We start from the raw sequence: 14,500 nt of genomic DNA on the forward strand, positions 1-14,500 counted from the left end.
GTTTTCAGTAGTCACAACAGTTTCCTTACAGATTGTATGAAAAAATAGTGTTTTGTAGAATGAAAAAGGAATAGAGTTCGAACTTTGTGTGCAAAATATTGATCCATTAGTATTTTTCTCCTTTGAAGCATACACCATTTCTTCTGAAGGTTTTTTTGGATATACATATACTGTACCATATGCAACAGGGAGGTGCAGGTGCTTAAGCACTTTGTCCACTTTACCCCTCGTCACTCAAAAACAAACTTGGTTAGAGTGAACATATCTCATATATCCTTAAATTCTGGATCATGGTTACATACCATGTTTGGTGTGAGTTAAAGGCGCTTAGTGTCGAAAAGCTTCACATACAGAGCCAAATTTCGCCTTGGACGTATTGAACGACCGACCTAATCCCTGGTTAACTTTTAGCAAGTTTGTTTAATTATGGGAAAAAGATAGGTGAGTAACTTTACAAAACTGGCGTAACTCAATAAATAGTTACAGACAGTTCAGTACCTAGCTATTGGCGAAGTTCAGTGAGGAAGTATATAGTTGGTAAGGTTCATAGGAGATGTTACTTGTTACCATTGGATTCTAGGGAGGCAAACATTCACATTTCTCACAAATATATTCGGAACATAGAATTAAGAACTTTGAAGGAGATTTGGAGTTACTTACTTGCCATATACTATAATTTGCGGGTTTGCACCATTTTCACTCAGGGTTAAGTTGAACTAATGCATACCATGGGAATTTCATGTTTAGTTGTGAGCAATGTACTTATTGTTTAGTGGAACTAATGCGCCATGATGATTTTAAAGTCTGTATTATTATCCTGCACCAAAGACTATTATTGTTTCTTTATATGAACCTTAGCAAAATTGACATTTTGTATTTTTAGAACAGTATTTGTTTTTCTTTTTATAATATAATTTATTGTTCTTTTACAATACAGACCAAAGTACATCTACAATAATCACCACTTCAGCAACTCAAACTATTCCTCATGAAGAGAATCGTTCCTTAGGAGGAGGAGGAGAGAGAAGGAGAAAATACAGAGGAGTGAGGCAAAGACCATGGGGGCAAATGGGCAACAGAAATAAGAGACCCTCACAAAGCTGCAAGAGTATGGTTAGGTACATTTGATACAGCTGAAGCAGCAGCAAGAGCATATGATGAAGCTGCTCTTAGATTCAGTGGCAACAGAGCAAAACTCAACTTTCCTGAAAATGTTCAACTCCAACCATCTCTACCTATGTCACAACCAACCCAAATCTCCATTCCCGATTCTCTAACACCCCATTCACCAGTTTCCTTAAATCCTTCTTTGTTCTTTCAACCTCCATCTTTTCATCAACAGCAGCTTCAAAGGCCTGATATTAATGCTATGAGAAATTATATGGAGTATACACAGTTATATGGGGGTTATAGTGATTTTCATACACACCCCCCTAGTCCATTACATCAAATCTTTTGTTCATCATCTTCAATGGCTTCTCCTTCCGTTTCTTCTTCTTCCACTTCTCCTTCATTTTCTGGTTATTTGTTCCCGCTAGAAAATTTTGATCAAAGTGGTAGTGTGTCAGGTTTTCCACCAGGGACTTCACGGTCGGATTTTGGTCACTATCCTTCTTCTTCTGGTTGATTTATTGAGTTCTTTCTACGTTAATTAGTTTCTTTTACATTTTCTGTTGTTTTTATTGTTTCTTGGTTCATCAAATGTAATGAAATAATCAATTTTATTCACATCTAAACAGAATTACACATCTTTATTCACTTGGCATTTCTCTGTATTCTTGATGGGCCTAATAGTTTTCCATAAAGAAGTTAGTGAGCCTAATAACAAATCCACAGAGAGTAAAAGGAAATCTCGTTCGAAAATATCCGAAACTCTCGTTACAAATTTCATACATTCCGGAAGTTTGGACTAATATCGATTTGGTACTCCGGTTCTACCTTATAAACGGTAGGTACTTTCTATTTTAATTTAACAGTGTAATAGTTAAGCAGTCCACGTCAATATTATTTTTATTTTATATATTAAGACAGTGTGAAGCCTAAGCAGTACACCACGCGTAAGAATGAAGCAAACCGTGAACCGTATGTCTATACACATATATGCTTTGTATCTAACGTGATGACAACCAACTATTGTTATCTACTCAATGAATAATGAAAATCAATCCTATAAATATAGGCAAATGATAAATAAGACAAAACTATCAACAACCACTATGTCCAGTATTTGTGTGAATTGTGGACCATTGACACACTCTCTAATAAGTGCACTGAGGATGTCATAGCCCATTAACACTTTATTCACCTCTACACTATAAGGTATGGAGTTTGTCTTGGAAAAGAGACAGGTGGTTAGAATTAAAATTGCATTTAGTGGCGATCTGATGATCATGTAATTCGTGAAAATAAGGATGGTGATGACGGACAATGTGTGCAAATCCATGTTGCGATTTCAGTTTTGAACTTCATTAATAATAAAATAAAACTGGACTTACTTCTTCGCAGATTTGTTGGCAGTATTACTTCAAATCAATCTGATAAGAAAAATCCCTTTAGCGGAGGACGACAATGAATCCCTGGTAGATTATATTGAAACAAACTTGATGACTTGAGCTGCCTCGAACCCATTTTCTCCTTTCTTCTACACTTGCTCACTGTGAAAGCAAAGAAAAAATTCAATTTAATAGAATCAATTTTCAAATCAAAGAGAGAAAAAGAGTTGTGCATCGTGTTTTCAAATGTAAATCAGTAATTTAAATTGAAAAGTGTTAGAATTGAGTTACCTTCCATTGTTTCTTTTCCTCCTTTGATTCCACACCCTGTTGTTTCACTGGTTTCCTTTCTTTCTTTTCCTCCTTTGATTTGTCACCATGTCGTTTCTTCTTCTGCTTATCAGATCTTGATCCTCGAGCTTCTTTGACATTATCCACTGGGAGCTTCTGCTTTCCTCGAAAAGTAATTACATGAGTGCCAATCCTTGGAACTTCTATTTTCCCTGGATGGCTATCCATATTTGAATATGTAGATACAATAGTCTCACAGAGTCACAGTCCCACAACTCAGACTCGCCACTACTTTCCTCCACCAGTACTACCTCATCATCATCATTATCACACATCTCGCCATATTCTACACACACCGCCAATCAAGCTTAGCGGTGACTCCCCAAATTCACCATTTTTGACCCTCATTTTCACAAATGATATCCATGAGAACTTTATACTTGGCATCAAGTTCCAGTTCATCTTTAACATGGCCTTTAAGGGAAAAATTAAGTTTATCTGCAAGGCTTTAGGTCCCCTCGCAACAATGAACCATTTAATTCACTATCACTTTCCGTCTCCACTCTCACGAAGTGTGAGCTGCAACAAAACAGTCAAACTGTTAGAGCATTTCCAATGCAAGGTTACCAACAAAGCCACCCTTGCATTTGGAAGCTTTGTTGCTATAGTTGTTTTATTTTATTTTTTTTTTAAAAAGACAGAATAATGGTTTCAAAAAAAAAATTGGGCAGCCTCGTTGACATTACTTCTATAAGAAAATAAAAATTTACCATATCAAATTATTCATCTAAAAGACGCCGAACTCTCGGCTTCTCCTCAACAAATTTGCTATATATCTTCTTGTAAACTATCCAAATCATGAACCAAGTCGCCCTGAAAAACATTATCCGCACGCCCATTGCTTACTATGCACTCTTCATTCAAATTTATCTTCTCATCCAAACATACTACCCTCTCCTTCTTCCGGAACATTTGCCTGCACAACAAAATCCTCTTCCAAGTCCTCCACATCCGAACCAAATCAAAACATGTCACTATCATGATCAAGTAAAGCCGATACTTCCGGACCAACAACTTTCTGAACCTTCACACCAACCGTCTTCGCCGCAACTCCATAAATCGAATTATCATTAAAATAGTTACCAATTCCTGACACATTCACTCTCGACGCATCATAAGCCTGGAAAACATAACTCAATGAATACCCAAAAACATTAAATGAAACTAAATTTGTTAATTGTAACTAAACTTTACCGGAGCGAAAGCTGATCAAGTTTAGCTTTACTATTCTCATAATAAGCAGAATCACCACCTGAATTCTTGATTTCGCATCCAAAATCTCTTTCCTAATACGGCTTGAAGAGGAAGACCCATCCGAACCCAAACCGGTTTTTTATTTACTTCTTTTTTTTTATCTCATCTTCGTCTCCATCTTCATCTGCATCTGCATTAGAAATATCAACACTGTTTATCAGACAGGGATAACTGTTTTATTTCTTATTATCATCATACACATTTTCCTGTAAACCCATATCTAGTTAAACAACCTAATTTTAAAAAAAAAAATGTAAACAGAATGAAAGATAAGAGGCATCAGCTCTTCCTATTCACCTAAAACTCATAAAACACAATTTATTTGATTGAGTTTTCATTTCAAGTCGATAAAACTCGTCATTTGCCTCTGCTATTGTAAACTAAAAAAGATTAGATCTAATAAGGCTTTGCAAAGAATATATCCTTACATAGAAGATCGGTCTTATTTCTGGCATTGATGATGCATTGTGACGACTCCTTGTAACTTTCTAATATATAAAAGTCGGAAGTTACGATTTCTAGGGAAAATAAGATTGGATGTAGTCTTACCTTGAACTGTTCTAGCAAGATGGATGTCAGCGAAGTGAGAGCTGTCAATGACACACTGTTGAAAAAACAAACCATTGCAGTTTGGTAGTGAAATCAAAATTTTAGTTGCACTTTGAGACGTCTTGAGAGATTTGAGAGATGTTAGCAGAATGGCAACCATCGCTTTGTTTGGGAGAGAGGGAGAGTTTGGGGAGGATAGGCTTTCTTTTTTCTTTCTTCAATTTTTTTGTTCGTTCGTTTGTTTATGCTTACAAAAGGGCGTGTATTTAAATTTTGTCCTGCCGAATCATTGGAAAAGCTGAGGTGTCCATCTAAGAGAAAAAAAGGGGCTGACGGTCACTGGAAGCATTCTCAACTACTCAGTATTCATTGTCTTTGATGCCAATTGAACTGCAATGTCCACTTGTCAATCCTAGCAAGTAGATTCATTCCTGACATTTGTCTATGCCCTTTACAGAAATACACAGCTAGTATCGATCACTTCACCAACTTAATCAATAGAATCGTCCAAACCAGCACTTCTGACCCAACATACCACCAGAATCTGAACTACAGCACCAAAATGAGCCAAGGGCAAGAACGAAAACCTCAATCATCCGAGTAAGAACCGATCAAATATGGTGATGTTTTTGCCGTCTTTGGCGAACTGGCTTCTAGGCCAATTGCTCCACGAGATGCTGCTCTAATGCAATCAACTGAAACTCATGTGCTTGGCAGAACTATAAAAGATGGACCTGCTGCTATCATGCAGTCTGCTGCCGAGAAAAATCGAACGAACAGGTCTTGTTGGTCACACTGATCTTACATGGGACAAAGGTGTAGAGGTTGATAGAACTAATGTTTCCGGGCGCCGTGTTGTTACAGAGTCGGTTGCAGGCCAGGTTTTGCTTAATTTTCCATTTAGCATTATTTTCTGATTACGAGCTGAACCCAATTGTATGTCGGGCTTGAATTTTTATGTACAAATTTTACCTATATCCCAACGCCACTACAAAAATTAATATTGAAACTCACTTAGGATCCAGTTGGTTTAATGATGATTCCTAATCTGACTAAAAAATAACGGAATCATGGAAAAAATAGTGTGCAGTTTACTAACTAGTTCAAAAAATTTATTCTTTTTTTAATTTTCCCACACCTAGAAAGTTTGTTGGAACAGGTTATTGGAAAATAACCACCAGGGCAAGGTCCAATCACTATTGGACACGCATTGGAAGCTGCGGCAATAACAGTGCGTGACAAACCAGTAGATGAGAGTTACGCTGCAGCAATTGAAGAAGCTGAGAAGCGAGCAACACAACGAAATGAAGTCCCACCTGGCGGTGTAGCTGAAGAAGCTCAATCCGCAGCAGCGCGCAACAAAGAAGTGACAAGGATTGAAGACCAGACCAAGCTGTCTGATATTTCGTTGGTACTACAATATTGATCCCAATAATATCGCGACCATATGACTTGTCTCGTCTGCTAGCACCCTGAGTTAGCTCACTGAATCGTATCACCGCCACCAATGAGACTTTTTTTGTGATACTATTTTTATTAATATTATCATAATTTGTTGTTAGCTAGTGTTGTAATGCATAGAATTTTTTTTGGTTAGGACGTGAGTGAACTGATGCCTAGGCACAAAGAGGCGACACCAGCAGATGCCGAAGCAGTGATGACTGCAGAGAGGAGTCATAATCCAAGAATGACAAATTATTCGCATGGAGTGGCAGACATGGTGGCAACAGCTGCTAGGATTAACCAGAAAAGTACTTGATCTGATTATCATATGCAACTGATATGTTAATACGTAGTTATAGTTGTGGATTAGTTGGCTGTGAATGTTATCAACCAACACCAGCGTTTGACTCACTTAACTACATGGCATCATGGCATTTTCACCTTCCTCGCACCCACGTAAGGACGACTTTCAGAAACTGGAATGAGTACTCACCGGTGAATAGCTAAGTAGCAATTTTGTCATTTTCTTGAACTGGGAAGCTCGGGATAACGAGTTCACAACTTCACATTGTACGTTGAATTTGATGTGAAGTATTGTAAGCTCCAATAATCATGTAAACAAATTGAAATAAAATAACCACCAATAAATTCGTTATAGAGGGAAAACTGAAATTTTTATTTACAAAAATATACTCACTGGGAGTAACTATTACAATACTAGCTCCAACATTTCGTACAAATCATGGCACTCTTGGCCTTGCAACTTGAGTCCCCCAAAAATCTACCTACAGTTTTGCCTAAGGCCTCGGGATCGCTCATAATCTCGTTCATAGTCTCTGCCTCTTTCTCGAGGTCTCTCTCTTGAGCTTCTAATACCCCTTACTTCTTCTTCAGGTTCGTAACTAGTGCGCCGCTTTCTTTTAAAATGTCGTTCTTCTTCTTCATCACTAGAATCCAGTTCTGCCATTGCAACACTCTTCGTCCCTCTTCCACTTGAATATGTTGTCTTGCGGTTGTCATGTGACAATGGCTTGTGATGAGCTGAAGAAGCTGGTAGATCAGAGTCCTTGTAATTATTTGACTTTCTCCTTTTGTCGTCTCCTTCTTGAACGCCAATTCGATAAGCATACTCTTCACTCTCCTTGTCTTGGTAATGATCTGCTCTGTTCTTTCCTTGCCTAGCATACTCAGTTTCTCTTGGGAGCCTCTGACGAACATGTGTGTCTTTGATTTGGTTGTTATGGCTTGTTTCTTGGGACAAAATCCTCTGCACCAAAAGCCAGCATTATAAAAGATACGAAAACTACTATGGGTAACTTGCTACATTTAAGCTACAATGGTAGTAAACAAACAATACGTGCATATAATATGGTACTGAACTTGTTTAGTTTATTAAAGATTCAAAGCTTAATTAAAGTGCATTTTATTTTTCGATAAACATTTAAAGTGCATACAAGTGAAACAACCCCAAGCGGTGGTTGATGACAAATGTTGTCCACGCTTCTACCATGCACAAATAGGTAATTTTATTTGATGCTTAAATTTGCTGGACCTTGATCCATTAACTTACTGGGTTGGATACTTCTTCGGACTTTATAACCAAAGTCCAAAACATAAGTTTTGGACAATCGACATAAACAATACCGGACGAACTTGATTGTACTCTTTTAAGCCAGCGGATTAGATAAGCACAAGAATCATGCACATTTTAATACATGATACCTTGTTGCTTAACGCATACCATCCACTATTACCGAAGAAGCTACTTTTCCTCAGAAATGTAGCTTGCGACCTTTTACATTTCTACTTTCCAGAATCTGTTAAAGTGTCTAAAAAGCTAATTGCTCTTTTTATCGACTTTTCTGAAGTACAATTTACATGTCTAAATAACATAATAGGGATTGTTCAATTGGCAAAACTATGATTTTTTTTTCCCGATAAACTGCAAAACTATGAATTTAAACTTCAGAAGGATTAGCAGCTTCTTCTAGCAATGCTTAATGCAGCATCGTCTCATAAAATATTACAACCGCAAACACGCAATGGCAGCCTCCACTAAAAAAGGCTTAAGTTTTTAACCTGATTGTAATATCTTTATCTTTTTTTCCTTCCCTCTTTTAAATAATATATAACTGGAAAGAAAAAAGCACTGTTGTCTTCCATTAAGTCTAATTTTTCACCAGCTCGGCCTGAAGTACGGATGTCTAATTTCTGCCGAAACCTGTATTCTTCAAGTTAACCATAGAGCTGGCTACCAGATTGGAGTCCATGCTATCCCTGACATTACATATAACAACCACATTCTACTAGACGCGGAACAGACTTGGGTACTGACTCAATAAGGATGTCCAGAAACACCTCCAAAACTAACGGTGAAGGAAAATACAGGTTGTAACTTGTGCATATACTTTCTTTCACGGTAACATCATTCATCTTCAGTTCATGTCTTAAAAGAACAAGTTAGAATAAATATAACCAGTAGTTGGAGGTTAATTCCCAACACACTCCAAGTTTGTTGGTATAAACTCTCACTAGTAGTCAAGTCATACAGATTGGCCATTCAGTACACTCTTTCGGACTTGCAGTGAACATAGAGTAACAGCCGAGAGTGCTAACATGACCTCACAGTACTTGACATAATGTACAAATCATCAAATCTTGCACAACTTTCATAAAGTGTAGTAAACTGAAACAATTCAGGGTACCACACCAACTGTGGTACTTGGGTGCATGTTCAAGCACTAAAATGAGGAAAAGGAGGTTGCAAAGAAGTAGTTTAAGTACTTCATAATGACCTAATATTGCAATAATAGGTTTAGGAATAAATAGAGTCCAAAAACTCAATCCAAAAAAAGAAAAGAACATTGTTTTCTTTACAAAACTAAAAATATATCTTTTCCGATCAATCTTCTTGTTGCTATGAATATCCTGCAATGCATATAAGAAATAGAGATAAAGCTCAAACAAATAACAGGGACATACAGATTTTGACTTCTGTGAAGAAATCTCCACATTGTTGCTTAGTTCTCTCCGACACTCCCAATCGTCAATACATTCCCTGCTGCAGAAAAGATCAAAGTTACATTCATACAAAACGAAGCACAAATAAAACTTAAATTACAATATTGTAGTTATTCTTGTTTTCCTTTTTCTTTTATAAGCATTTCTATTATTGATTGATGTTCCACAGAACATCTATGCAACAATCCCCAAAATACCCCACGTATGCCTTCATATAAATTAAGGCCTGAAACAAATACAGAAGGCCTTATAACTAGTACAATGTGGACTCTTGTCATAGGCCTTCTACAAAGGATCGCGAATTTGCAATGGAATGAAACAGGCAATAACCTAGGATCACAATGTCAGAACTCAGAACTACAACGTGAAATCTCAAAAACCAAAATCATTTTCAGAACCCCCTACGTTTAACCACTCTATCAAACCTGTTCTTCTTATTATCGATTATCTACCCATCCAACTTAAATGAATGGTCAATCTCAAACATCCTAGTCTAACATTTCTTATTAAATTAACTAACTACCTACAATTCTTAAGGTCTCTGCCACTTAATCATATAAAATCAGATCTCAACCATGGATCTGACATAAAAGAAAAAATGATCACATTTCATATCGAATATAATATAGGTCCTTGTGATGTGATTTATTTTTTTTTTTTTTTGAGGGGGTCTACAGTAGTAATGTACCTCTGCCCATGGCGGTCTTTTTCACGTTTTCTTTTTATGTCAGCTTTTCGTGCCTCAGGCTCCTCTCTGATCATCCTTGAGGGCATTGGATTAAAGCTTGGATCTCTGAAATAAGTTTACAAACAGGTTAGGACAACAATGAATTATCTATAAATGATAAAATTGAGTACTCAGCACCGCCTGCCAAATAAATACCTAGTACTACCTAGGGTTTTAGGTAGGAAACAGGTGATATCAAAGCATACCTCTGAGGTGGGAGAGCAGGCATCGGATATCTTTGGCCCCCAAAAGCATTTTGTGGAAAGACACCCCCAAGAGGAACATCAAAAGGACCAGGAGCATAACCCATGTAAGGCATTGCAACAGGGTAAGGAGGAGCCATATACCCATCCATACCAATTTGGATGCCACTCCAGTACGGATTATATGCTGAATGAGCAGGAGGCATCATATAGTTTTCTGCTGCAAAATTTTGAGATACTCTCCACTGCAGCTCTGCGGCTGCAAAATACAGATTTGGAAGAAAATTAAAAAAAAGGGGATTCACATTTGCCCTTAAAAAACATGTGAAACTAGGTTGCCTACTTATCCATAAGGATAGTCATAATTAAATACTATTAGAGTACTTCTTTCAGAGATATTCTACATTTTTCATCATCACATCAAAGTAGAAAGGATTCAAAAATTATTTTACTCAAACAACAAATAGATGAAGAAGACTAACCATTTACGGGAAATGGAGTCTTCTTCTTTTTCTTTTTCTTTCCTGAAACATAGAAAAAAGAAAATGTCAGTACAAAAATATACAATTTAAAATATAATTTCAAGCCTCTCCCATCTTCCAAGGAAATATATAAAGCAGAAACAACTCAGCAAAATAAATGACTGACCTGCCTCAGCAGTAGGCAGCTTCTGCTGCACTTCCTCTTCAGCACGCAAAGCACTTCCTTGTAACTTTGGCTCCTTCTCACATATTACGTCAAGCGTTACTTCAGACAAATCTGCATCCTTGGCAATGCTGCTTTTCTCCAGTGACTGGTGCATGGGATTAGCCACAGGTTGTCCACCATTTGCAGCCTCCTCCATCTCAGGATTGTCTTTCTTCACAGATGGTGGAATTCCTCCACTCTTGGAGGCAGCAGAAATACTAGGTGATGGGGCTTTTGGCATATCACGATGAGCAGACTCTGTATCTGAAAAATGCAAAAATAATTAGATTATCTAATCATTATGACAGACAATCGCACCAAAATGCACATCAACAATATGCATACCTTGAATCTGTACAACACTTCCAGCATTTCCGCTACTATTGTTATTTGACTCCAAAATGCGGTCGATGGTGTCCCTGACAGTCCTATTAGGCAAAAGGTCATCTGCAAGTATATTTCTCGCCCCACAAACACATGCTGCTTTTGAGATTATGTGATTCCTTATACCTGAAAATAGTTCATGAACTTAATAAATTTCAGAGATAATAGGCACAATGTACCAGACAAGATTTGAAAAATAAGAATCACGAAATAGAAATTTGACCAAGAGAGGTCTTTCATTAAACAAAAACAAGGAAGGCGTCACTAGTATTGAAGAAAACAATCATTGCCCATCCTTTCAAATGACCAAGACACAACTCTTTCATTCAACTCCATATAACCAAAACAACTTCTAACATTCCTATCAATTTTAAAATTAGTAGGAAATGCTAGGAATGGAACACACAAGCATTCAAAGGATATCAATCTAGAATTATCACAGTATAACACACAAATTCATATAATCATTAAACGCATTTTCTTCTTCATATTGATTAAAGTAGGTAAAAATTACTTTAAGGACTCGAAATAATCTTTGTCCAAGTAGGGAAAGTGATAATATAAATGTAAGTGAATAAAACGAAATTGTAAAAGCCATCTCAATACTTACATTTGTCACAGAAACTATTGAAACAGCACTTGCTTGCCATCATAGCATCTTTCATTACTTCTTTGCACAATGGACAGTGGAGCTCCGGTGGAAGTTCACAACCTGACCGACCAGAAGAAGATAATCCTTCAACTACTCTGTCAAAAGCAGTCCTGTTTCAAGTTGAATTAGTTCATATCAATCTCCAAACCAAGCAATCATTTCAAATAGTACCAACAACAAAGGTTACAGAAGTCAAGCTTACTCATTTGGCTTAAGCACAGCAACTTCACCACCTGAAATTAGATTTCTCACCCCTCTCCTGTCATAAATAGGATCCCCATTGGTAGGGCAATGCTGAATAAAATGTCCTGAGATATCAAATTTTGACAATGAGGCCGTTATGTCACTATATCATTTGAAGAGACAATATAATGAGTCATATGAGAGTAGACAATTAGACATACCAGGAGCATTGCATCTGTGACAGACATAACCTTCAGGAGGGTTCTTCCGCTCGAACCCGAATTGTCCTAATAAGAAGCAGGTGGGGTATTTCAGACTCAATTGGGGAAAAGCAAAAAGAGGGATAAGTGCTTAACTGGGAAAAAGAACTACTAGAGAAACAGGTAACCCAAAATGGAAGAAACATACCAAACACAAGAAACAATATTATAATACCCACAATACAAAGTAAAGGCCACACACACAATCAAATTCAATGTTACAGACACGGCAAACTGTCAAATACTCAAAGTACACAACAACCAAAGAAACTAAAAGAAAGAGCAATTCCTGGATCAAGAGCAAAATCATGTAAAGATAAGGATCCAGATTACAAGTATCAGAAGATTACCAAATCCTCGTCCCCCATTCATTCTCCCACCCATACCCCTTCCAAAGCCTCTATTAATGTCTTGAGGTTTCCTGTGACAAAATTGTAAAGGATGAGCATAAAACAACAATAATTCCTCCTGAAACAATTAAATGTACATGCTTCACGCATTCAACATAATTCAGGAAGACTCACATTTGCCAGTCCAAGGCGGCGGATGAGTCAACTAAAGCCTTAATCTTGCTATCCTCGTCAGCTTTATCAGAAGAAAGGGTGTCTAGCACCATTTTGTTGGATTGAACTGGCGGAATGTCAGGGGTGGTATACAAATCATCCCCAAAATCATCCCCCTCTGTCTCCTCAGGCTGCAAGGTCCAAGTAAATTACATCATTCAAAAAGTTGTTGTGAGTTTAACTAATGGAACCACCAGAATATATTAACTAATCCTTACATATCGAATGACTAGAGGGGGAGAAATCTTTGCAGGTTGTTCACGCTCCACATTGTTCTCAACTTTAGGCCTGCAGTAAAACCAAAAAATTGCAAGGGTATTACAAAACTGATAATTAAACTAGCTTAAACTAGCTGTGCCATATGAATCTAAGTACTGTTTACAAATATACACTTGATTTAAATTGTAATGACAATATATAAATGACATTATTGGTTAACCATAACTGATGGCAGCAAGAATTAAAACGAAAGGTATAAGCTCGTACTCTATCCGGTTAACGACACCGCGCAAGCGAGGCTGTCCAGGAATCCTACGAACTAATACAGAAGTATTCTGAGGTATCAACATATCTTCTCCGAGGTACTCTGAAAAAGAAAAAGGTGTATATAAAATAATTCAAAATATGGGAAAAAGGTGTATATAAACTAATTCGAAATATGGACTAATTGATTGAAACGAAATATGGACTAATTGATTGAAACAAACCTTGATTAGTCTGAGCGTTAGAAATGACGAGGTTGAAATCTTTACCCTGTCCATACTTCTTCGTTTCGAATATTTTTTGTCTCAAAATCGAAACAGATACAAAATGCCCTTCTATTTTCATTGTGTTGTAATCTTTTGCACTTTTGAACTTATAATATACTGCCATTTTTTTTTAATGTTGATGATTTGCACAAATTTGACCACTTAATACAAAAAAAACAACAGATAAAAAAAAATACTTAATATAAACAATTTATTACAAGTATTATTTTTTTTTTGTTTCTTCTCGTTATTACAATTGATTGAAAATCATCCCCCAATCTTCTTATTCTTCTTCGAAATTTCCCAACTCTTCAGAAGCTTTTCCACGCGTCCAATTCTTCACGCCCCAACCTCGGATATGAAGCGAATTGAAGAACCGATCGGGCAAGAGGAATTGTTATGATGAATTGAGGGGAAACCTAAAAGGGGAAATGGAAACCCTAAATTGAGGGATGGAGATTTGAGGACAAGGAAAATAATGACGAGGGAAGGGATATATAGGTTTTATAGACACGTGTTAAAACCGTGTTTTTCGGCGGTGGAGTAAGTTTCTGTTTTTTTTTATTAGGTTGCGTGGGACCCAAGCACAAGAAACGAATCTTTGGGCATATGGGGGAGGCTATTCAGTAATCACTTGCCTTCGTCTATTTTTCTCTTCTACTAGACTTTCTCCAACTGTAGCAGTGAAATACGGCTATTCTATCAAATTTATACCTCTGAGAGCAAGTCAAATGGAGGGTTGGTTAAAGAGAGCAGGGTTTTTATATTGCTAGGCCAAATATGGCATACCAAAACTTGAATTTCATTTCAATTGCTCTTTTGTGCGTTTGAAGTGGTAAATGGATACGGACGACACAGTTTATGCCGTCCGTCGGAATTTAACACATGAACTATATAAACTGTGTTGTTAATCTCCCAAAATTTATTATGGCAGCTGCCAGACAAGGCCACAAATTTGTTAAGTTTATCATACCAACCAAAT

General features: G+C 37.1%; 1 protein-coding gene, 2 long non-coding RNA genes, 1 other non-coding gene and 1 pseudogene across 6 annotated transcripts; 1 reads left to right on the top strand and 4 right to left on the bottom strand.

Annotated features, from left to right (window-relative positions):
• Window positions 1–1,634: 1,634 nt before the first annotated feature.
• LOC147499735 (uncharacterized) lies at window positions 1,635–3,131 on the bottom strand. The gene is made up of 2 exons (XR_015194528.1): window positions 2,784–3,131; window positions 1,635–2,654 (listed from the first exon to the last, which is right to left on the bottom strand). It is a non-coding gene; the product is annotated as an uncharacterized LOC147499735 (long non-coding RNA).
• A 295-nt stretch (window positions 3,132–3,426) lies between these two features.
• LOC147499736 (uncharacterized) lies at window positions 3,427–4,876 on the bottom strand. The gene is made up of 3 exons (XR_015194529.1): window positions 4,647–4,876; window positions 4,038–4,227; window positions 3,427–3,963 (listed from the first exon to the last, which is right to left on the bottom strand). It is a non-coding gene; the product is annotated as an uncharacterized LOC147499736 (long non-coding RNA).
• LOC147499737 (small nucleolar RNA R38) lies at window positions 4,220–4,301 on the bottom strand. The gene has a single exon (XR_015197262.1). It is a non-coding gene; the product is annotated as a small nucleolar RNA R38 (small nucleolar RNA).
• A 207-nt stretch (window positions 4,877–5,083) lies between the features above and the next one.
• LOC147499738 (late embryogenesis abundant protein D-34-like) lies at window positions 5,084–6,536 on the top strand (annotated as a pseudogene). Its single transcript, XR_015197032.1, has 3 exons — window positions 5,084–5,560; window positions 5,821–6,057; window positions 6,244–6,536. The product of XR_015197032.1 is annotated as a late embryogenesis abundant protein D-34-like (transcript).
• A 205-nt stretch (window positions 6,537–6,741) lies between these two features.
• Window positions 6,742–13,986, bottom strand: LOC147499739 (E3 ubiquitin ligase PQT3-like). 2 transcript variants are annotated; one of them, XM_086561527.1, is made up of 15 exons: window positions 13,477–13,986; window positions 13,256–13,355; window positions 12,988–13,057; window positions 12,731–12,900; window positions 12,557–12,627; window positions 12,168–12,233; window positions 11,966–12,071; window positions 11,722–11,873; window positions 11,073–11,237; window positions 10,689–10,991; window positions 10,523–10,564; window positions 10,044–10,299; window positions 9,799–9,903; window positions 9,072–9,147; window positions 6,742–7,356 (listed from the first exon to the last, which is right to left on the bottom strand). In XM_086561527.1, exons 1-15 carry the CDS (start codon window positions 13,640–13,642, stop codon window positions 6,871–6,873), a joined length of 2,334 nt encoding a protein of 777 aa, XP_086417653.1. In that variant the 5' UTR covers window positions 13,643–13,986; the 3' UTR covers window positions 6,742–6,870. The 2 variants fall into 2 exon arrangements, with proteins under 2 accessions (XP_086417653.1, XP_086417652.1); XM_086561526.1 differs by having other exon boundaries at window positions 9,072–9,150.
• Between the last annotated feature and the right edge of the window lie 514 nt (window positions 13,987–14,500).

This window comes from Coptis chinensis, chromosome 5 (assembly GCF_015680905.1).
Source record: "Coptis chinensis isolate HL-2020 chromosome 5, ASM1568090v1, whole genome shotgun sequence".
Taxonomy (NCBI): Eukaryota; Viridiplantae; Streptophyta; class Magnoliopsida; order Ranunculales; family Ranunculaceae; genus Coptis; species Coptis chinensis.

Coding starts and splice junctions, on each gene's coding strand:
- LOC147499739 (XM_086561526.1), bottom strand. CDS start 13,642: ATGGCAGTATATTATAAGTTCAAAAGTGCAAAAGATTACAACACAATG. Junction 10,300..10,522: donor GACTCCATTTCCCGTAAATG/GTTAGTCTTCTT, acceptor TGTATTTTGCAG/CCGCAGAGCTGCAGTGGAGA. Junction 9,151..9,798: donor AAAGACCGCCATGGGCAGAG/GTACATTACTAC, acceptor TCTTTTCTGCAG/CAGGGAATGTATTGACGATT.